The 22,081-nt window shown below is 38.2% G+C and overlaps 2 protein-coding genes across 2 annotated transcripts; both read left to right on the plus strand.

The window, feature by feature from the left end:
• The first annotated feature begins 945 nt into the window (after positions 1-945).
• Positions 946-12,821, plus strand: LOC147184619 (uncharacterized). The gene is made up of 6 exons (XM_086069688.1): positions 946-1,180; positions 4,710-5,098; positions 5,187-5,332; positions 7,165-7,333; positions 7,441-7,603; positions 11,638-12,821. The coding sequence occupies exons 2-6, from the start codon at positions 4,799-4,801 to the stop codon at positions 11,943-11,945; spliced, it is 1,086 nt and encodes a 361-aa protein (XP_085925814.1). The 5' UTR covers positions 946-1,180; positions 4,710-4,798; the 3' UTR covers positions 11,946-12,821.
• A 2,936-nt stretch (positions 12,822-15,757) lies between these two features.
• Positions 15,758-22,017, plus strand: hao1 (hydroxyacid oxidase (glycolate oxidase) 1). Its single transcript, XM_086069675.1, has 8 exons — positions 15,758-15,953; positions 18,867-19,018; positions 19,193-19,463; positions 19,632-19,804; positions 19,902-19,993; positions 20,660-20,818; positions 21,663-21,732; positions 21,805-22,017. Exons 1-8 carry the CDS (start codon positions 15,817-15,819, stop codon positions 21,870-21,872), a joined length of 1,122 nt encoding a protein of 373 aa, XP_085925801.1. The 5' UTR covers positions 15,758-15,816; the 3' UTR covers positions 21,873-22,017.
• The last annotated feature ends 64 nt before the right edge of the window (positions 22,018-22,081 follow it).

Genomic DNA, 22,081 nt, shown 5'->3' on the forward strand with positions numbered 1-22,081 from the left:
ATCACACCCTGTATTTATTTACAGTGCTGAAAAAACTATTTATTTTCTTCTCAAATTCCTACTTCTTTTCCAAAGTGTATCCACTTTAATGTTTAAGAACATCAAACTAATGTAAATATCAAACAAAGATAACCAAAACAAATATAAAATGTAATTTTTAAATGGAGATTTTATCTTTTAACTTGCCCCCCTCTTGAAAATCATGAATTAAGCGAATCACATTACCAAAAATGGGGAAATCAGAGTTCATTTTCAGTGACCACACCTTAAAGGTGTCCTAACGTGAGCTTTGCAACAACAACAACCATCCTCTGGATACCCTAATATTTTCATTTCAGGTCTCCTTCAAGCCTGATTACCTCCAGACCTGTTTTAATTAAGAAATCACCAATATAGTACCTTTTATAGAAATTAAGTCGGCAAACAGAACTCAAAAAGCTGCAACAAAATGCCATTAAAGAAACAAAAGGACATTCATAAAACTGATGAAATTTAAACACACACACACACACACACACACACACACACACTGTAAGAAATAAAGTAAGAGTCATCTACCAATCTGTAAAGGGACACAAAACCATTCCTATATACATCCATCCTCTTAACCGCTTGTCCTCAACAAGGGTTGCGGGGGGGGTGCTGGAGCCTATCCTAGCTGGCTTTGGGCAGTAGGCAAGGTACACCCTAAACTGGTTGCCAGCCAATCGCAGGGCACACAGAGACAAACAACCATCCACACTCACAGTCGCACCTATGGACAATTTGGAGTGTTAACCTGCCATGCATGTTTTTGGAATTAGGGAGGAAACCAGAGTACCCGGAGAAAACCCACGCAAGCACGGGTTTCTCAAAAGTGCATATTCCTAGTCCAAGTTGCACTGTAACAGTCTTACATAATAATGGAGGAGTGAGTGAAACAGATGACTGTGGAGACACCACAACCCCCACCCCACCAGCCGTTATTAAGAGAAAACAGGGTGGATGAAAACATCTGACGAGATGCCAGTTTAGTGGATGAGAGGAAACATTTGGTGATTGGAAAGGATTACGGGATTACTGACACAGCCACTGGCTGCACCAAAGTCCCTCCCATCATCATCATCATCATCATCATTTGGTCACCGCGATCGTCTTCCTGGAATGTTTTGTGCGACAGGATGGACTTTCAGCAGGAACGGTGAGTCCACTTTTGCAAAATTTTTATAAATAAGACTTGTTTTTGTCGGAATTGGATTTTGAATACGCTGCCATTTAAATGTTGACTTTTTTTTTTTAAATGAATGGCATTTTTGAGATATAGGAACATCAAAATGCACTCACAACAGTTGCTAGATTGTATCTTGTTCTTTGCTTATCATTTGTTTAAAGGCCATTCAGCCTTCAAGCAAATAATAGTCAAGTGGAGTTTAGTTGTATGCTGTCAGTGTGGCAGAGACGCATCAGAAAGGAATTCATCCAGCTGTTCCACTTTAAATGATGATGATGTAATTACACTCGTTCGGATGATCAAAGCTGTGCCAAAAACACGTGTTATTCATGAGAGATTAGTACAACATGCTTTTAAATGTCAATATGATTTTTATTTTTTTTTATTTTAAGAATGGCCAGACTAGGTAAAGAGATGATTGTCCTGCCTAATGATATAGTATATGACTTAATATGCATGTTGACATAGACCTCATTTGATGGAAAAAGGACCCATTGGGGGTTTCTGCCTGTTTTTTGTGTGTCTGTGGTTTGCTTGGATAATAGTCTCCCAGTATAGCACTAAAACGTATGAAAAAGTAATAATAATAATTCATTTCATTTTTATGGGCGCCATTCAGATTGTACAAGGTCATATACATAGTCAAAGAAAATGAGTAGTGCAAGAATAGTAGCAGAACATAAAACGTCAATAATGTGACAAATATGTATTACAACATACATGAATCAAAAATAAAATGCCCAAAATAAAAGAAATACAAGTACACAAGTAAAATTAGTATAAAGTCAATATGCATAATCTTGTTTTTAGTTTTGTTTTGAAAGGCAGCACTGAAAACATGATTAAAGTCAAAAACATTGCGAACATTATCATTATGCCTGCGTTAATTGTGCAAAGGTGCACATCATCAATCTGTCATGGTTATCGTTAGCTATAGGAGCTCCTTCAGGTCACCACACTATTTTTGTATATACATATTGCTTTTGAATGAACAATGATAGACAGAATGATGTATGATGCCCCTAATATTACTAAAGGAAGGAAAAGACTCAGGACTGGTGGAAATGCCCCGACAAGTTACCGGTCACCTGGTTAGTGGTACGAAACTGCAAGACACAAAAAATCAACTCAACCCAGCTCAACATTACTTCGAAAGCACTTTAAAGATAATTACAGCCAAAACAGCATTGTCAATACACATCCAACATTAATTAATGTATTTATTAAACACAAAAATTAATGAATTGTATACAACCTATAAATAAACTAATAATAATAATAATAACACAGATAATAATAAATTAACAAAACAAAAAAATGAATGACATTCATACTCCTATAAATAATAATAATAATAATAACAACACCAATAAAAATAAATTAATCAAACGAAAAAATTAATGCATTTTATGCTCCCATAAATAATTAAATAATAACACAAATAATAATAAATTAATCAAACAAAAAAATAATTAATTTTATACTCCCATAAATAAATAAATAATAACACCAATAATAAAAAATTAATAAAACAAAAAAATGAATACAATTTATACTTCTATAAAAAAAATATAATAATAACACCAATAATAATAAATTTATCAAACAAAAAATTAATGAATTTTATACTCCTATAAATAATTAAATTATAATAACACCAATAATAATAAATTAATAAAACAAAAATAATTAGAATGAAATGTATACTCCTTTAAGACATAAAACTAGTCAGTGACATTAAAACACTTGCCTCATCTGTGTTTTTCTACTAAATTGTCACATAACTTATGTAGCCACCTGCTGTTTCACTGGTGGGCCGTTGGTTGTTTTTACAGGAACTTATGGCAAATATTGCAACTATGTATGCAACTATTTGATCGTGAAACACGAAAAGGTCAAACACATTTAAACAACAAATTTAGATTAGTGTGGGTGGTAGGAATAGATTTAATGGTCACCGAGAGTATGAAAGCATGCTAGTGCTACCAATGCAAAGAGGTATTTTAAGAGCTTTTGTTGAAGTTCAACTCTATGTCTATTTAATTAACAAACTTTACTTCTTTTTTTTTTACCCGTTTTGAAATGACTTGGTCAGAAACATCAAAAAGCCCAAAACGGGTCACAATATACCGCCTAGGGGTTAAACACATCGGGCTCTATTTTTGTGGACAGGCGCACGAGCACACTGATAAAAATTACTTTGTGCCCTTCGTAATTATATTTACTAATGTTTTTTCAGTTATTCAAAAATAATTAAAAACATTAGGTATACTTCAATGTGCCACTTATTTATTTTCTCTATCATGTGTTTACAGCAAATGTTGAAATACATTTTAAATTAAATTAATAATTAAGATTTACTCACTTTTTGTGTTTAATTTTAGAAGTGCTAAAAATGAGTAAACCGTACTAGGAAGAGAGAGAGAGAAATTTCTATAATTTGACATGTTTAAATGCTTAACGTACATTATAATGCACGTTGTACACTAATTACACTAACGCAATATATGAGTGTGCTTTTCATTCATTTAACTATTAAATAATTTTTCCTGCTTAATGCCATCCAGGAAAGATAAAACTTTGTATTATTCAGTTTTCAACTTATATAGTGTCTTGCTTAACTTTTAACCTGTAGCTATAATTTTTCATTTCAATTTGTTTTCAACAAAGACTGAAACTTGAAGTTGTCATTCATTTCTGCAATTTGAATAATTTATTATAAATGAATCCTAAATTCAGGGTAAGTTGTTTGTATTTTATTTTGCAATTTGAGTCTCTTTTGGAAAGTGACTGTTTTGCTTTCCAGAACTAAACAAAAGGGCTTTCTTTAACATTATCTGTCATTGGTTTAATAGAGGCATGGTGAGTGCGTGGTTAGCACGTCCGCCTCCCATTGCAGAGGACGTGAGATCGAGTCCGGGCTTCGGCCTTCCTGGGTGGAGTTTGCATGTTCTCACCGTACCTTCGTCGGTTTCCTCCCACAATCTGAAAAATATGCATGATAGGTTAATTGAAGTGACTGAATTGTCTCTAGGTGTGAGTGTCTATGGTTGTTTGTATTTATTTCAACAAATTTAGTCCAAGTACTAAGATCTATTGAATTAAGAGTTCAGTGTAATTAAGTAAAGTTAATACAATTACTATTTGTTTCATATTGGTAATCATTTCATGTTATAAAGATTTACTAAATAGGCAATGGCAATGACCTAATTACAATAACTAAATATTACATTACCGTAAGAAACTTTATAATTACATTTAGTCAGATAGTTACTTAATATTTTCCTACATTTAATCTTTAGTTGCATTGTTGCATGTAAATGTTACTTAATTCTGGTGAGTGCGATATACTTGCGAGAAGTTGTTTTTTACAGTGCAGTCTCCACCGAGTCATAACACTTCCACTATGTAAACCGCGCGTATTTGATTACAATGAGATTAGCTACAATTAATTACAAAGCCAATAATGACTAATAAGAGGGCCATTTGTTTATTTTAGGTGCCAGTGCTGACTTTGACAGTTGACCGTGCAGAATGTAACCACCGCTTCTCTACTCATCCAAGAGTTGCTCCTGTCCCTAAGGAAGCATGCGTCTCCTCACCACCAGCCTTTTTTTACTCGTTGGCTCAGCTCCCTTCTTCTTCTTCCCCTGGGTGGCGTGCTCACGGTTGTGTCCCCGCCATTGCCTTTGTTACCAGGACACTGACTTGGTGGACTGCCGTGAGCGTGGCCTCCAACACGTTCCCAGGGGCTTCCCACACGGTACCTGGCTGCTGGAACTGGGAGGAAACAATCTGAGTGAAATTTGTAACCGAGCCTTCACTGGGCTGTGGTCCTTACGAGTGCTGGTGCTGGCCAACAGCCACATACAGGCCCTTCAACCACAGGTCGGAATACAGAGGAAGGAGAATACACAGGTTTGGGGCAGCAGTGAATAATTTTCTTTTCTTGTTATTCTTTTTTACGTATATCCAGGCTTTCTTTTCACTGCCGTATCTGGAGAAGTTGGATCTCAGTGGAAACCAGCTGACAAGTCTCCCTGCTGACTTCTCTGTTAGCCTGTCTGCTCTCAGGGAGCTGCGACTGGAGCACAACAACTTACATCATCTGTCTGCGTTCAGGTGCTGCTCCATTAAATCTTCCTATTTTCAGGATGAAACTGCAATTGCAGCACTATGGCAAGTTTTAGACCACCATTACATCTCTTTCTTAGTCAGCAGGCTGGATCCTGGTTCAATGATGAGCTCTACATTTTTAATGAAACTTTATATATATATATATATGTATATATGTATATTAGGGGTGGGAATCTTTGAATGTCTCACAATTCGATTCAGATTTTTGGGTCTGCGATTCGATTAAGAACGATTTTTTTTATTCATAATGATTTGATTGACAATGATTTTTGCATCAATCTATAGATGTGCAAGGAATTGTAATGATCTACTCCAGTCTGACTCGCTAATGCTAATTAGCGCGCTACACGCGGCACTTTTATCATTCAAAAGAACGGCTCCACGCTGAAAAAACATTTATTGGAATAACTTGATCGTGACTTTTTCCTTCTACTCTCTAATGTGGCTACAACTTAACAGTGTATTAGACCGCGTGGAACCACACTGCCCCTCAGTGGCCAAACCAGGTACAACATGAACAGCGCTCCAAATAAAGGCACACACAGACAAAGACAAGACAGTATAAAATAATTAAAATAGAATAGATTTTGGGACATTTAAAATCGATTCTAAATCGTACTAAATAAGAATCGCGATTCTTTTTTTTGCATGACAAATTTCCCTTTAGTTTTTAGTTTTTTGGGGGGATAATTTTAACATAAACCTAACAAATAAACATTCTATGATACATATTCATTAGTCCAATGAAGCCTTTTTATTTGAAATGCATAATCCTAAGGTTTATGTATTTAGTATTAATAAAGTACTACTTTTTATTTATTTTTTACATTTTTGGGAAGTCTTGTCAAGGTGAGGCAGGGAGGACTCAGGCACAGTGATTTGGTTAGCCTCAATGGCTGCAGTTTATTCAACACAAATCACCTCTTGACTGAGGGGAAAAACTGCTGAACAAAAAAACGCTCCTAACTGGAGGAAGAACCAAGGCACTCAAAAAGGGTAACAAAGGGCACTCCAAACAGGAGGGAAAAACAGGATACAAAAAAAGCACGAGAGCAAGACTAGACTAGACAAGACAAGACAAGACAAGGCAAGACAAGGCAAGGCAAGGCAAGGTCTTTGGATTTTAACTGTGGGACCGCTTCCATGCACAGGACGTGACACTTTGGCAACAAGACAAGGGAGACGCAGACTATTTAACACATGAGGGTGATTGGGAACAGGTGGACACAATCAAGGAATGGGGCAGACACAGACGCCACATGAGGAAAGGCAAGTGACCTGAAACGAGAGGAGAGTTAGACTTTCAAAATACCTCACTGAGACATGACATATCTGCATTTAGTTTCATCCCAAAAACATAAAACATAATGTATGCCTTTTAAATAAATATTTTCCTTATTATTAGAGTAATTATACTTTATTAATACTAAATACATAAACCTTTTGAGAATTATGCATTTCAAACAAATAGGCTTTATTAGAAACAATGAATATGTATCATATAAGGTTTATTTGTTAGGTTTGTGTTAAAATTATATATATATATATATATATATATATATATATATATATATATATATATTAAGTAAATGGAAATTTGTCGTCTAAAAAATTACATAAATCTTAAGTTATGCTTGGAATATTTCTGTGAGTGCAGTAAACATACAAAAACATGCTGATTATCTGATTTGTAAGAATTTGGGATTTAGGACCAGATTACGTTGTGAGAGAGTGAAGGGCCCAGTCCACCTCTTGCTCAAAGTCTGCTGCAATAAACTAACTCACCTCTTACTCTACGGCATCTGTTCCTCCATCAGCTTTGAGTATCTGGACAACACTGAGAAACTGGACCTCAGTCATAACCATCTAGTGTCAGTGGGCCCTGGTGTGTTCAGGGGCCTCTCAAGACTCCGGCAGCTCTACTTGCACAACAACAGACTGTCGGTAGTCCTCCAAGGGAGCCTTGATATGCTGCCTGGACTGGAGGTAACAGTGAAAGTCCACCGGATGATTCTTTAGGGAAATCCCTGTTACATAAGTCTGACCCATCTGTCTGTCCATCCGTCCGTCCGTCCGTCCGTCTGCCTGTGTAGGTGCTCCAGCTGAGTCACAACAAGATTTCCGAGATCGACACGAAGGCTCTGGCTCCTCTCTATAGCCTGGCAGTTCTCGCTCTGGGGGGAAACAACCTGCAGCACTTGAAATTCAAAACCTTCGTCAATCTGCACACAACAGCGACACACATCCAGCTTGCAGGTTGCTGCTTTCACTCATCTCATGTTATTTATAGGGGAAAACAATTTCCATGATGAATTCACTTGATGTATTAGCCATTTTATCCTAATATTAACGAGTAACGACATTCTACCTCAGTTAATCGATGGATGTGTTATCATCATCATCATTGTTCATTATTGTTGTAACACTTTTGGTGAGTTGAGAAAGAGAAAGGGACTTAATAGAGTCGACTATGAAGATGGTGGTCAATAATTTAGGAACAGCAGTCAAATAGTGGGCAAATTAACAAAAGCTATCAAAACGTGTGAATTAACAAACGTTGTAAAAATAGACAACTGTTCATGTAATTAAATAGAAGTACAGATATTTGCCGCCATCTTGTGGTGTCTTAAGACAATTATGAACAGGGGTTGTTGTTTACACATAACAATTTTGGTGTGGTTCTCAAATGAGCACCAGATATTGATGTTAGGTGCTCATTTGATTTCTGACCCACCGACCTCATGAATGAACTCAGAATTACAGCAAACTAGAGCCCGCTTGAGCTCAATCTGTGGCTGTCCTTGCAGCCTTTATGAAGACAAAATACATTGTCAAATATGTATTTTCATGTGTGTGTGTGTGTGTGTGTGTGTGTGTGTGTGTGTGTGTGTGTGTGTGTGTGTGTGTGTGTGTGTGTGTGTGTGTGTGTGTGTGTGTGTGTGTGTGTGTGTGTGTGTGTGTGTGTGTGTGTGTGTGTGGGCAGAGCAAGCCAACAAGAGCTGGAGAGCTTCATTGTTGCCAATTTAGAAATAAAGTGGAACCTCGGAGTTTGAACGTCTCGGAACTCGTACAATTCGAACTTCAACCCAAAAATCGGAGTAAAAAATGCCTCGGAGTTTGAACTCATTTTCGGAGTTCGAACACCCAAGCAAAGCAAGCTAAGCCGAATATACCTTGAAAATGGGTAGACGAGTGAAGCCGAGCAATGCGGAATGCTCACGTTGTGGTAGTTGAGACGTTGCACTGCTCATTTCCAGTCAGATCGTGAATACTCCCGGAGGTGCTCCATACTCGTGAGTGCATTTTGATTTTTCCACAGGAATTTTCTTCACCATGGGCACAAAAAAAAGACAACAGTGCCAGCGGTAGCAAAGAAAAACATTCAGTGCTACGAACCACAGTGGAATTAGGAAGGAGATTATCGCGCCATTGTAACTACCGTGACTACTTCTGTAAATACTGGCACGAAGACCCCCCTTAGCTGTTCAACAACATGCCTGACGTTAAACAACACATGCAAGGACCGCTTAGTAGTCTAACAATATGCCCAATGTAAAATAAACAAACTCAGCACTGAACTAAAGCTAGCATTAACATAGCATTTATCATCCACTGATGCCATCACACCACAACAGGTAAGGTATTTTGTATTGTTTAAATAATAACTGTACTGTACTATAAAAAAATAAAAAATAAAAACATAAATAGAAATTAACTCTTTGACCGCCATAAAGGTTATAAAACGTTTAGTAAAAACCTACGGAGGGGCGCCGAGGACGTTAAAAGACGTTCACTATGTTTTTTTTGGGTTTTTTTGGGAAACGGGTGGAGGAAAGCCTTGGGCAGCTGTGTATCAAGTATCAAGCAGATCTAGTTAGTTTAATGACTCGTTTTGGCCCCTAGATGGCAGCGATGACTCTCTTTGCACAAGGTTGGGTGGGCCGCCCACCGTGGGCGTCAGTAGAAGACGTGAGGCGGAGCTAGAGTGTTGAGGAGACAATGGCTGATGATGCAACAATGGCTGATGAAGCAACAATGGCGACCGGTTGCAAGCAGCTCGCGCTTGAGCATTTTTTTCAAAGACGGAAAGCATCGATCAATACTAAAAAGCGCATTGATGTCGACGATGATGATGATGACTCCGAGCTTGACGCCAAAGTTGGAAGCCTTGACGCGATCGTTATGATCACGTAGTAAGCCTCACCGGCTAGCGCTGCTAACGCCGGAAAACGCGCAGCACAACCGACCGGGTACTTCTGCACAAGCGGAGATTCGATCGGGCGATGGAGAGTTGTCGAAAAGCATCGACCAATGCACATTGATGATGATGATGATGATGGTGAATCCCGAGGTTGACGCCACAGTTGGACGCGGCCTTTATTCTCACGTCATAAAGCCTCACCAGCTAGTGCTGCTAACGCCGGAGCTGCACAAGCGGACATTCGATCGGACAATGAAGTCCCCGAGTCCAATGCATATTCATCGGAGGAGCGGGTACAGTCTGATCACGGAGAAGACTCTGGTTCTGGACTACGATGCCACCATGAATGGAGTGGATAAGATGGATCAGAACATCTCTTACCACCCGGTATAGCAACTGAAGGACATGAGGAAGCCAGACGTAACACCACCGTAACGTAACCGTAACATGATCCTGATATTAGACTTTATGGCAACACACACTGCAGTATATACTTGCTATTCCCCGGAAAAAACGGCCTGCAAGAAAGTGTAGCTTCTGCACGCGAAGAGGCAATCGCAGTGAAACGAATCTGTTGTGCAAATCATGTTGCGTCTCCTTGCACGCAGGGGAGTGTTACACAAAAAGAAAAACTGTCGTTGAAACATCCACATAATTGTAAATAGCACCACAGTTGCACACATTTGTAAATAGTTTGCCAAATTGTTGTCAAATTGTTACACTGTTGAATGTAAATAAACGTATTTTGCTATCAAAAAAACACTTTTTCATTCTTGGTGGTAGTGTTTTATAGAAGTAAAGCACTATTTAGGTGTTTGTGGCATCATTCATGAACAAAAAGAAGTGTAAAATTCACTAGAGTGCATGAAATAATATCGTTTCACTAAAAGCTTGATTTCTCCGTATTTGGGTCCAAAACAAGCGAAATCGGGTGAAACTAACCATTTTCTATTGTTGATTACTAAAGAACGGAATAAGGTAGAAACAAACTTATTTTTCTAATGAAAGATGAAAGTTCAATCTTTCATTTGGTAGTATGTGTGTTTCCATAGTCCAAACAGAACATTTTCTGTGGACCTTGAAACATCAGTCAAAATGCTTAAATTGGCTGGCACTGACAGCATCCCTTTTCTGAAAACGTCTGGCAGTCAAAGAGTTAAAATGAGAATTTTCTGTTTTTGGAGCTTGGGAACGGAATAATTGCATTTACATTATTTCCTATGGGAAAAAAATGTTACAGAGGTTGAACAATTCGGACTTTGAACACTTCGCAGGAACGAATTATGTTCAAACTCCGAGGTACCACTGTATTGTCGATATTTAGTGACTTCTACTTCTTCTTTAAAAAAAAAAGACTATATAAAGAAAGAGAATAAATGAATTGTACCATCCAATGCCAACTGTAGCTGGGTAAAGATTTAGGAGTCTAAAGAACACTTTAAAAATCAAGAATAAGCTTGGACAAAGTGATTCCATTCAGTACCTTCAGTCAAAAATCCTGCTCTGGTGCACACGTTTATATTTTTAGTAGGGGTGTCAAAATTAGTATGTTAATTTTGAGTTAATTTAAAGTTCCTTTTATGCCTGTCATTTTTTTAAACACGTGATTAATGACCGCCCCTTACTTTGCAATTATGCCATCTAGTGGCAGAAAAATGACGTTAACACAAATCAATATCACACTCGTTTTTTTACAGTACAGTACATCTTTTTCAAATTTATTTCAATTTTATGAATTATAATGAAATTGCTGTAACAATGACTAAAAGATGCAGCCATATTTCTATTTAACATTTTTTGTACTTTTAAGTAAACAAGAGAATGGAAACTTAGAAAAAATATATTTTACTGTACATTTAGAACAGATATAAAACTATTGAAGTCATGCGATTAATTACGATTAAAAAAATTAATCACCTGACACACTTCTTAGTGCTGATGCCCACTTGCGCACCTCTAATGTGCACCACTAATTATAAACCTTTTGAGGCAGCGGCAAAGGGGTGGGACATCAATTACTTGCGGATATGAGCTATTTGCTATGGAGTTGATCCCCCACAAATTCATGAGTTTGCCATCTTGTCACCAGGCAACCCTTGGAGCTGCGACTGTGAGCTGCACCGCGTCTTCAGCAAGATCCTCTACGTCCGCCATCTCCACATCGATGACTACCGCAACGTGACCTGTCACCTGCCGCCGCAGCTGGCCGGGGCTTCTCTGGCTTGGGTAGACAGCCAGCTGTGTATCGCAGAGACCGCCACCGTACTCGTCATCACTATCACCGTGCTGGTCACGGTGGTGGCGGCCGTGGTGATGGCAGAACGCAACAGGAAGAGGAACCATGGCAAGAACTGGGACACTGAATCCCAAAATCACATCCACAGTCCTCCATCCTGAAAGCAGGGCACGAGTGAGTGGGACACTCTCCCAGCTGGCTTTGGCAAGAGGCCTGCTACACCCTGGACACAAACAACAGCAGGCACATATAGACACATTCACACCGACAGACGATTTACCATCAATTTAAATGTTTGGATTGTGGTAAAAAAAAAAAAAAGATGGAATAGACTGCTGAGATTTAAATCCCAAACCTCAGACTTGTAAGGCAAGTCTGTGATTGTATATCTACATTATAAAAATTAACCTTCTTCTTCTTCTTCTTACATCTCAGAGTAAGTTGTGTGCTACCATCTGGGGGTCAATAATAGAATTACACCCAGAATAGATAGCATTTCAAACAAGTCATTAACTGTAGATTGATAGATAGATAAATAAATAAATAAATAATCCGAGAAATAGCGGGACAGGCTAGGCTGTAAAAAAACACCCAAACATAAAGCATGGAAAATTAATTAACGCATTGATTTAATATATTTTCCAATTAAAACAACAACAAAAAACAACAGGGCAATATCAGGGTGTGTGCAAAGAAGGACTTTCATTAGGAAAACAAATACTGCATTAATTTTTTGGGGGGGTTCAAATTTAATATAAAGCAAATAAAAATGCCGTTTCATCTTCAAATGTGATTGCTTTTTAAGTGATGCATAGACATGCAGGTATGGAACGATACACGATTGCATTACACATATATTGAATTTGTCCAGAATTGTATCTGCTTCATTTGTCTTGAAATAACACGGAGATCCACTACAACTAGACAATTAACCCCGTGAGTCAAGCTATTAAAAATTATACATACTGTAAAATACTTGTAATTTTTATATTGTATTTTTCTGAAATCCCTTAAATTAAAGCGAGGCTATACCTCAACCACATCTTTTTTGTCTCATTAAGGTCACAGAGGTGAGGTGAAGCTAATTTTAGCTGACTTGAACTACAAAGGGGGAACAGTGATTTGTAAAAAGTTGAAAAAGCAGTTTAGTGAAAATATTTTAAGAAGGTGATGGCAAGCAGACAAACAATCGTGGTGCTCTGCTCTCATATAGTTGGATTTGTTTGCCAAGCATTAGTTACTCATCCTGTCTGTATTTTCTATAATTCTCTGACTAAAAATCAAACTAAATCAAAATGTAAAAAAAGATCATGATTGTCTAGATAGGAAAATAAATGGTTGTCTTTTTAACACTTATAACCACACAAGTTTTTGTGTTGGCCTTTATGGCTCAAAGAGAACAAAATTCCTATTTATATCGTGGAGCAAAACAGATGCAATGAACAATGTTTGTGTGTGTGGGGGGGGAGGGGGGGGTGTACATACTACGTTGTGAGGACTAAAATACGTCTTTAACCAACAGATTGAGGACATTTTTGTGAAGTGAGGACATTTTGGCCGGTCCTCACAACTCAAGACCTCTTTTCGAGGGTCAAGACTTGGTTTTAGAGTTTAGGTTTGAATTGGGTTATGGTTGAGGTTAGGGTAAGGAATGCGGGTAGGCAATCATTTTTGATGGTTGGGGTTAGGTGAAGGATGAATGTCTATGGATGTCCTCACAATTATATAAGTACAAGTATGTGTGTGTGTGTGTGTGTGTGTGTGTGTGTGTGTGTGTGTGTGTGTGTGTGTGTGTGTGTGTGTGTGTGTGTGTGTGTGTGTGTGTGTGTGTGTGTGTGTGTTTTTCCTGTATTAAGAAGGCAGAGATCAGTCAACAGATCAGATTACCACTGTTTTTATATTGTGTGCTTCCTCTAGACCGTTTATTCTTGTTGTATATACAGTTACAATTGAAGCTACTAGCACAACCTGCAAACAAAACTGAATTTGTGCTCATGACATTGTGTCGCAACATTTGTGCAACCACACATGGACCAAATGGAAACATAGGCGCCCCGTAAATCTCTCGTTTGGGGTTATAAGGGTTTAAAAAGCTGAGCAGACCATAACAACAAGGATTAGACAGATTTAGTGTCAGTGAAAGAAGGGGGAAGGGTTAGAGTGCTGCACGTCTCGTTATGTAGCATGAAATGTACTCAGCCGTCGCTCCGTGAGATGATGTCGTGTGCGTGTACATTACATGTTGCGTATTTTAATGTGTCTTTATGTATGTGTGAGTGTGCTTGTGAGTCTGTCGAACTGTGTGTATATCAGTAATATTACTGCCTTTTTGTGTGTCCTATCTACAGTACTAGCATGTGTGCGGCTACTTGTTCCACATACAGTAAATAGAGGATACATAAATGTCTTCTCACTATGCTCCCAACTTTTACATGGAGGATATAGAAAGGAGAGCTCTCAACTGTCATTGCTACAGATGGCACGTTTTACAATCAGAAGCCAACAAGTTAAAGCCTTCACGAGCACAGTAACTTAAAGTTAAAATAAGAAAGAAAATAAGTAATCTGCTACCCTGAGACCAATTGATTAGGCTCTGTGACCACATTGTGTTAGTAAATCATCCTTGCAACCGTTCTACTTATTAAGAATAGTCTGACTTTTGTTTTGGATGTGTCACATTTGTGCCGCAGGCGGCAATTTTGAGACCAAAAGTACACTGGATTTTAGACTAGCTAAAAGCAGGTCTAAATTGTGGCGTAGGTTGTAAGGACGACGGTTTGGTGGGTTTGATTGAGATGCAGGCAGACATGTGTGGTGTATGTCATCGTATTTCATTCATAAATATAACAACTGTGTGGGACAATCCCTCTGAATCATTGTAGAAATCGATTCATTGAATGAATTATTAACACTAACTCATTCAAACATATGTTTTTATTACTTTGTCCTGCACTCCCCAAAACCTATTTATAAATTTTGTTCATGTTTTTTTTAATTCTAGATCACACAGAATGATTTGATACAGCTTCTGACATGAAGAGGTTGTTGTTATTACAAAAAACGGCCAGCGGGTGGCAGCAGAGTATAAGAGATCAACCAGGGCCATGTTGCAACAACCTCTTTTCCCAGTGTTTTCAACAGGTTTGTGAATAATGACGAAACTTAGCTATATTCTAATGCTAATTGCTGTAATATGGAAACAGATAGAAATTTACTTTTTTCCTGATGAAAGAAGAGACTTTAAACTTTCTTTTGGTAGGTTGCATGTTTTTATAGCAATAGAACAGAATATTCTGTGGGTCTTGCAAAATCAGACAAAATTCAGTAAAAGAGCCGGGAGCGAAGGGGGTTGCTTCAGTGAAAATGGCTGGGAGTGAATGAGTTAAATAGCACCCTCCTGACAAAGCAGCACAACTATGAGTGGTGGCGGGGCCGGGGGCCAGTGGCTGTCACACCCGGACGCACGATCAAGGGTGGAAGGCAGTCTCCAAGTATCCATCCACAGTGGCCAACTTTACATCATTTAGAAGCTGTGCTGGGAGCTGCTTACCTGGGCTGGAAGTCGGCTGTATTCCCTCCCACTTCTGTGCAAACGCCCTCATCTACCAGCACTAGTCTAGGAAATAAACCAAAAGAAAGAAACTGAGAAGAAAGCGTTTTGCACTGAGAATGAGAATAGGGCCCATAGTGTACATACAGTGACTGCAACCTCTTTAAACACAACAGTCCAAAGGTGACAGCCTACTTAGACCAGTTCCAAACAACGTTACTGTAAAGTTTGCCACACTCAATAAGTATTTGGAGAAATCAGTCAATAACATAACATTCAGCAAGTCATAACAAAGTGTTTATCTTATTATATAAAATAATCCCTCCTCCCCTTGTTCTCATCATGGATTGATTGAGGAGATGAGCGTGTGGGCCGATGAGGCCTCCAGTAAGTTAATGATTACATCGGTTGTGTCGACCGCGGTTTAGTCTCGTTCTCTCGCTCTACCTCAGTGAGCACAATTGAACTGAGCACAAGCAGCGATGTCAGGGAAGTGTGTGTGTGTGTCCGACTTTGAGGTGGAAGCCAGGAAGGTTCTTCCGAAAGCCGTCTATGACTATTACAGTTCTGGAGCAGAGGAGCAGGTCACACTGGCTGACAATGTGGCGGCCTTCAAGAGGTATGCCGCACACACTATTTTGATGCCATTCATGAAAAGTCATTTCCATATTCATTTTACTAAATTTCTCAGACTCATATTTATATCTATGGGCAATTGGAATTTTAATTCATCTAAAACTTTATTGTAATGCCAATAGATGATCTCCGGTAGTAATGAGGAATGTTTGCCTTCATTTTTCATTTTTATTTATTCATTTTAGGGCCGTGCAGTTAATTGAAATTCCAATTCAAATTACAATTTCAATATAACACTCCACAATCACAAATTCGGCACAATCGTAAACAAAAATAAAAGATTATTAATACTCATTTTGCACCTCTTTTATTTTAAAATGACTAATTTGATAAATCTTGTTTGGTCCAAAAGGAACTTACATAATTAGTGTTTCAAATAATTGTATTTGTCAGAATATTTTTTAAATGTTTAGACATTTAAAAATATTCAAATCCAATTATAACAATTATTTTTTGGTCCAAAACAAGAACATTTTAAACATTTTCTTGTTTTGGACCCAAAAATAATAATCATTTGAATAATCATGATTTCAATTATTACCAAGATTATTTTTTCCATAATCAAGCAGCCTTAACTCATTTATTTATTTCGTACTTTAAAAAGAGAGATGAAAGGAGGCAGAAAGAACTAAAACTGTCCCTAATTAACACAAAATTAATGACAGCTATGGTCAAGATACCCTTACAGTTTTACAAAATTACAAAACAAATTCAATATCGTAATTAATTGCTACATTATGTTTGTTTGGTTTTTAATAAATATGCTTTTATACATTTCTTAAGGATGATGATGTTTTGATTTTACAATGAAGATTGTTTCACAGACTGACCCCCGGGATTGAAATATATCTTCTTTTTTTGTTCTGTACTTTAATAATTTCCTCTTAATTTGCACTCACTTTTTCTTTTTTGAAATCTGTTTTGCAAGTTATTTGTTAAAATTTGGTGACATAATTTTGAGGAGGTTATATTCCACCAATTCATTATAAGGATTTTAATTCTATAAATAATGGGCTTGTATGATCACTATATCCATTGCCATTAATGACTCGCTTCTGTAAAAGAATGTTTGGTTTGTTTGGTGTGTGTTTTCCAAGCACACCCCCACACTTCAATGCAACAATCAATGAATCATACAATAGCAAAGCATATTTTATTAAGTGAATCTTTAAGTTTCTGTATTACAGCAATGGTTAGGGTTTGATTTGATTTTATCCTTTCTTGACAAAACTTGCTTATGTGACTGTGTTTGAAGTCCCTTTTTTTCGGAGAAACTCCAACTTGTCTTTGTGAAGAGATGTATTCAATTTCTTGCATTGTTCCATGACGTGATCACCTTGGCAGAAGAGGCAAGGTTTTTCAAAAGCACTTATTGCTCTAGTAACCGTCTTCCGGTCTGTCTTGATTTCCGCCTTCGTAACTTTAGATTGATTGTTCACTGGTGTGGCATTCGTTCTTTAGTTGCCAGTAACTTCCTGTAAATTACGTAGAATACAAGAAACGGTTGTAAACTAGAGTAAATACAGTAAGTAACTGTAATTTATATACAGTAAATACTTGTGAGAGAAAAAAATACAGTAGTGTACTGCGATTTTACAAGAATTAGCTGGCAACTTTTTTTTGACAGTTATTTCTTGTAAATTCTACAGTCAATTTGTTACAGTGTAGGCATTATTTGAATCATACAGTACTTGATCCCTGATCTGTCTTTTTCAGATCTTCTCTGAAGGCCACTATGGCTCTCTAATAGTAATTGGAATTTCTTCTTGCACAATGTTTCTCCACAGTTTTTCATATATTGAAAATACAGGGAGATGATCGCTTATGTCTGTCGTAAATTTACCACTAATTATTTCACCATGTATGTTTGTATATATATTATCAATGATGGTAGCACTATGAGTAGTGATCTTGGTTGGCTTATCGTAGGACATAGGCCTGCCGTTTCCATGTAGTTCTTAAAGTCATTTGTTGCAGCCAGATCTATACTGAAATCACCACATACTATTATGTTTCAGACTTCGACTGTTTATGTGTATAATGGAAAATGCATTGTCACATACTTTTTCTGCATTATATTTTACTACATCACGATGGTAATGCTCAGTTTTGATTTGCACGTGTACAGTTGCAGTTTGCTGTCCACCACATCACAGGACGTGTTTCTAATATTTTAAACAGCTGTGGATGTCAGGCCAGATTTTTAAACTTGGATGTGAAAACTAGTTGGCTTTTAAGCAAAACCAAAAAAACGACAGTGAACGTAGCAAAACATGACCGTACGTAAAAGGGCAAAGGAACACCTGGGTGATGACCAAATGCCAAATACAGGACTTTCATTTTATTCATATCTGTTTTTTCCTCCCAAACATACATAATCAATATGTTTTATAGAGACTAATAAATGGTTAGATATGGAGCCCAACAGTGTGCCTGATCAAACAAACTTACTCAGTGGAAGAGCACTGCGGTGAATAAACAGTATGTGAGCATACATATATGTAATCACCCTTTTATCACTTTTCCATTGGTTGTTATCTCGTGATAATAGTTAAACATACAGCCTGGAGACACATCTGTTTTCCACACATTAAAAGATGAATGAAAACACATCAGGAAGAGGTGGGTGTGTTGATGTTATTATAATAATAATTATTGTTGTTGTTATTATTATTATTATATTATCATCATCATCGTCGTCGTCGTCATCATTATTATTATTATCATCATCAAGAAGGGGTGGGTGTGTTGTCATTATCATCATCATCATTATTATTATATTATCATCATCATTGTCAGTATTATCACTATTGTTATTATATCATCATCATTGTTATCATTATTATTATCATTATTAAGATTATGATTATTAACACAGTGATCCATGTGATTGTAGGTGGCGCCTGATCCCTCGGGTATTGAGGGACGTGTCCTCTGTGGATCTGAGTGTATCAGTGTTGGGCCACAAGCTCAACATGCCCCTGTGCGTTGCAGCCACCGCCATGCAGAGGATGGCTCATCCAGATGGCGAGACGGCCACTGCAAGAGGTACACACGCGCACACACAATCATTGTGCTTTATGCAGTGAAGGGTACACTTCTCTGTGCAAGCTGTTGGTCTCAAATGGTATCTTCATATCACACTAGGAGGACAACAAGCATCGGCACAGTGGCAAGAGCTTTTACACTGATGCAAACAATTAGAATTGTATTTCTCCCCAGCTTGCCGAGCGGTGAGGACGGGGATGATGCTGAGCTCATGGGCCACCTCCACAATTGAGGAAGTGATGTCAGCGATGATGACCTCGCCAGGTGTGGGCGGTGTGCTGTGGTTGCAGCTCTACATTTACAAGGACCGAGAGCTCACTCTCTCGCTGGTGCGCCGAGCAGAGGAGGCAGGCTACAAGGCCATCTTTGTTACCGTGGATACGCCCTACTTGGGGAGGAGGCTGGAGGACATGCGGAACTGCTTTAAACTGCCCTCACATCTGAGGTGGGACTTTGAAAACGGTTTGTCCTGCTAGTGAGGGCAAAGAAAAAGCGAGTACATGAACTTTAAGCAAGATATAAAGTATATTGAATAAATGCCAAAAGGGTCTTCCTCAGATGAGCACTTCATCATGCTTCCCCTCATTCATGCCTAAGTTTGTCCATGTTCCAGGTTGTCTAACTTCTCAACAGACTCCTTGGCTTTCTCCGAGGGGGACTATGGCAGTGACAGTGGTTTGGCTGTTTATGTCGCAAAAGCCATCGATCCCACTCTCTGCTGGGATGACATCACCTGGCTCAAGAAAAACACACACCTGCCTGTGATTGTGAAAGGAGTGCTAACTGGTACGTGTACACACAGCATAGCCGGTTTAAAGGCTGATGTTTTGTTGTTTTTTTGACCAGTGAAAAGTGACATAACCACTTATGTGTGTGGGTTCAGGCGAAGATGCTACCAAGGCCGTGAATTATGGCGTTGATGGTATTTTGGTGTCCAACCACGGGGCTCGACAGCTGGATGGGGTCCCTGCCACGGTTTGTTTGTGTGTTGTTTGTTCTGTATTGTAATTTTTGTTTTTTAACTATAAAGTTTTATAATCGACTACAGCCTAATTTTTGTCAGATTTATTATATACACAGAAGTGTCATGGATAAATGAATAACATACTGGCAACATTCTAAATTCAGTTATGTGCTTTGTTCATGGTTATAAGAATTTTTTTTAATTAATTTTTTTATGGCCGTTAGGTCAAACACGGGTCATTTATCATGTTAACATCTTTGGAGCAGTACTTTTAAGGGAAAGTCAACCCCATTTTTAATTTTTTTTTTTTTACAATATTTTTGTTCTATGTACCACCACGAGTCTAAACAAATCCACCCATTTTTATCCACCCCAGGGGGCGGCCATTTTGCCACTTGATGTCCATTGAAAATGACATCACAGTTTCTCAGGCAACGACCAATCACAAACTCAGAAAACAGGTGAGCCGTGATTTGTCGTTGACTGAGACTTGAACAACTGTGATGTCATTTGCGGTTGACATTTACTGACAAAATGGCCGCCCTCCCCGAGATGGATAGGAAAAAAACAAGTGGATTTTGCTGCTTAATTCATATTCCACTTCAATACCAATGAGACCAATCCTTACACTATACAATGACATAACTTAAGCAGACACTTTTATCTTTTGTGTGTAGCTTGACGTGTTGGAGGAGGTTGTGGGGGCAGCAAAAGGTCGCTGCGACGTCTACCTGGACGGCGGAGTGAGGCGAGGGACCGACATCCTGAAGGCGCTCGCCTTAGGAGCGAAGGCCGTCTTCGTCGGTCGGCCTGTGCTGTGGGGCCTCTCCTGTCAGGTGAGGAAAGTCAAGCGATGTACTTGTTGTGACTTGTAATTTGAAGTTGATCTACCTGGACACATCATAGTTATGTTAAACCGGTTCCAAATGTATAGTTGTGTGCAGTGCCTAATATTTGAATAAGTACTATGTTTGTAGCGTCAGTTAAAATAATGAAGCTTTATTGGTGGTCTGAAGTTTCCTTTTCATTCTCCTTTTCTTTTTCTCATTCACAAACCTCTTACACCGTAAGAGCTGGAAATTAAAACGAAGATGACACCGTCAATCAGACATTGTTCACATTTCTTCTATAGTCTACAGATAAAGTCAGGCTAATTAAACTCAAAAGGTAAACACAAACATAAATCTATTTAAAGATAAGCTAAATTATTTACCTAGTTGCCACTTCCAACCGGGCTAAGTATCTTAAAATGTTGGCTTTGTCGTGCGCGAAACAGTTTTTAACTCTTCAAATATCTCGTTCTCGCGATCATCAAGCTGCCGTCTCATACGTCATTCAGCTTTTCCGCATTCCTTCAAAATAAACCTCCACCCAAAGAGGAAGTTAGAAAATAAGAGTTTCAACATTGACAGGAATTTAGCAAATAAACCTTTACAATGTTTATTTCAGGGAACTAGGTTATGTTTCTATGATAACAAAATGGGTAGCATGTCTAGCGGTCCTGTGTTTGAATCTTGGCTTCAGCCCTCTTGTGTGGATTTAGCATGTTCTCTTTTATGTTTAAAAATCTTCATGACTTAACCAATCCCGGATCGTCTGCAAATTGTGTGACGATTGTTGAAATAAAGAAAACTATATATATATAATAGAATAGAAGTATACATTGTCTCTCATGTTCAGGGGGAACAAGGTGTTATTGCAGTTCTGCAACTTCTTAAAGATGAGCTGAAACTAGCTATGGCCTTGGCAGGTAACAACACACGCACACACATACATGCAGCAAAAAATCAAGATAAGTAATCATTTGTTTTTGTGTGAGCAGGTTGTCGTTCCCTATCCGAGGTGAACAGGTCTTTGGTCAGGAGAGTGGAGGTCACTTCAAGAATTTAACAAGGACCACCATGGACACATGAATTTGAAATAGTCCAACCATTTTGGAAGCGAAAATAATGTCTTCAGCAAGATGTTCGTTCCTACATTGATCCTATTAATTTGTGACTTTCCACTGAACTGAATTAAAAACTTAAAATAATAATAAAAAAAAGTTGCAGAACAGTTTTTCCATCGTATTTGAAAAAAAAAAAGAAGACAGTTGGATT

The sequence above is a fragment of the Leptonotus elevatus genome, chromosome 1, assembly GCF_054856555.1.
Source record: "Leptonotus elevatus isolate MCC_2025b chromosome 1, RoL_Lele_1.0, whole genome shotgun sequence".
Classification (NCBI taxonomy): Eukaryota; Metazoa; Chordata; class Actinopteri; order Syngnathiformes; family Syngnathidae; genus Leptonotus; species Leptonotus elevatus.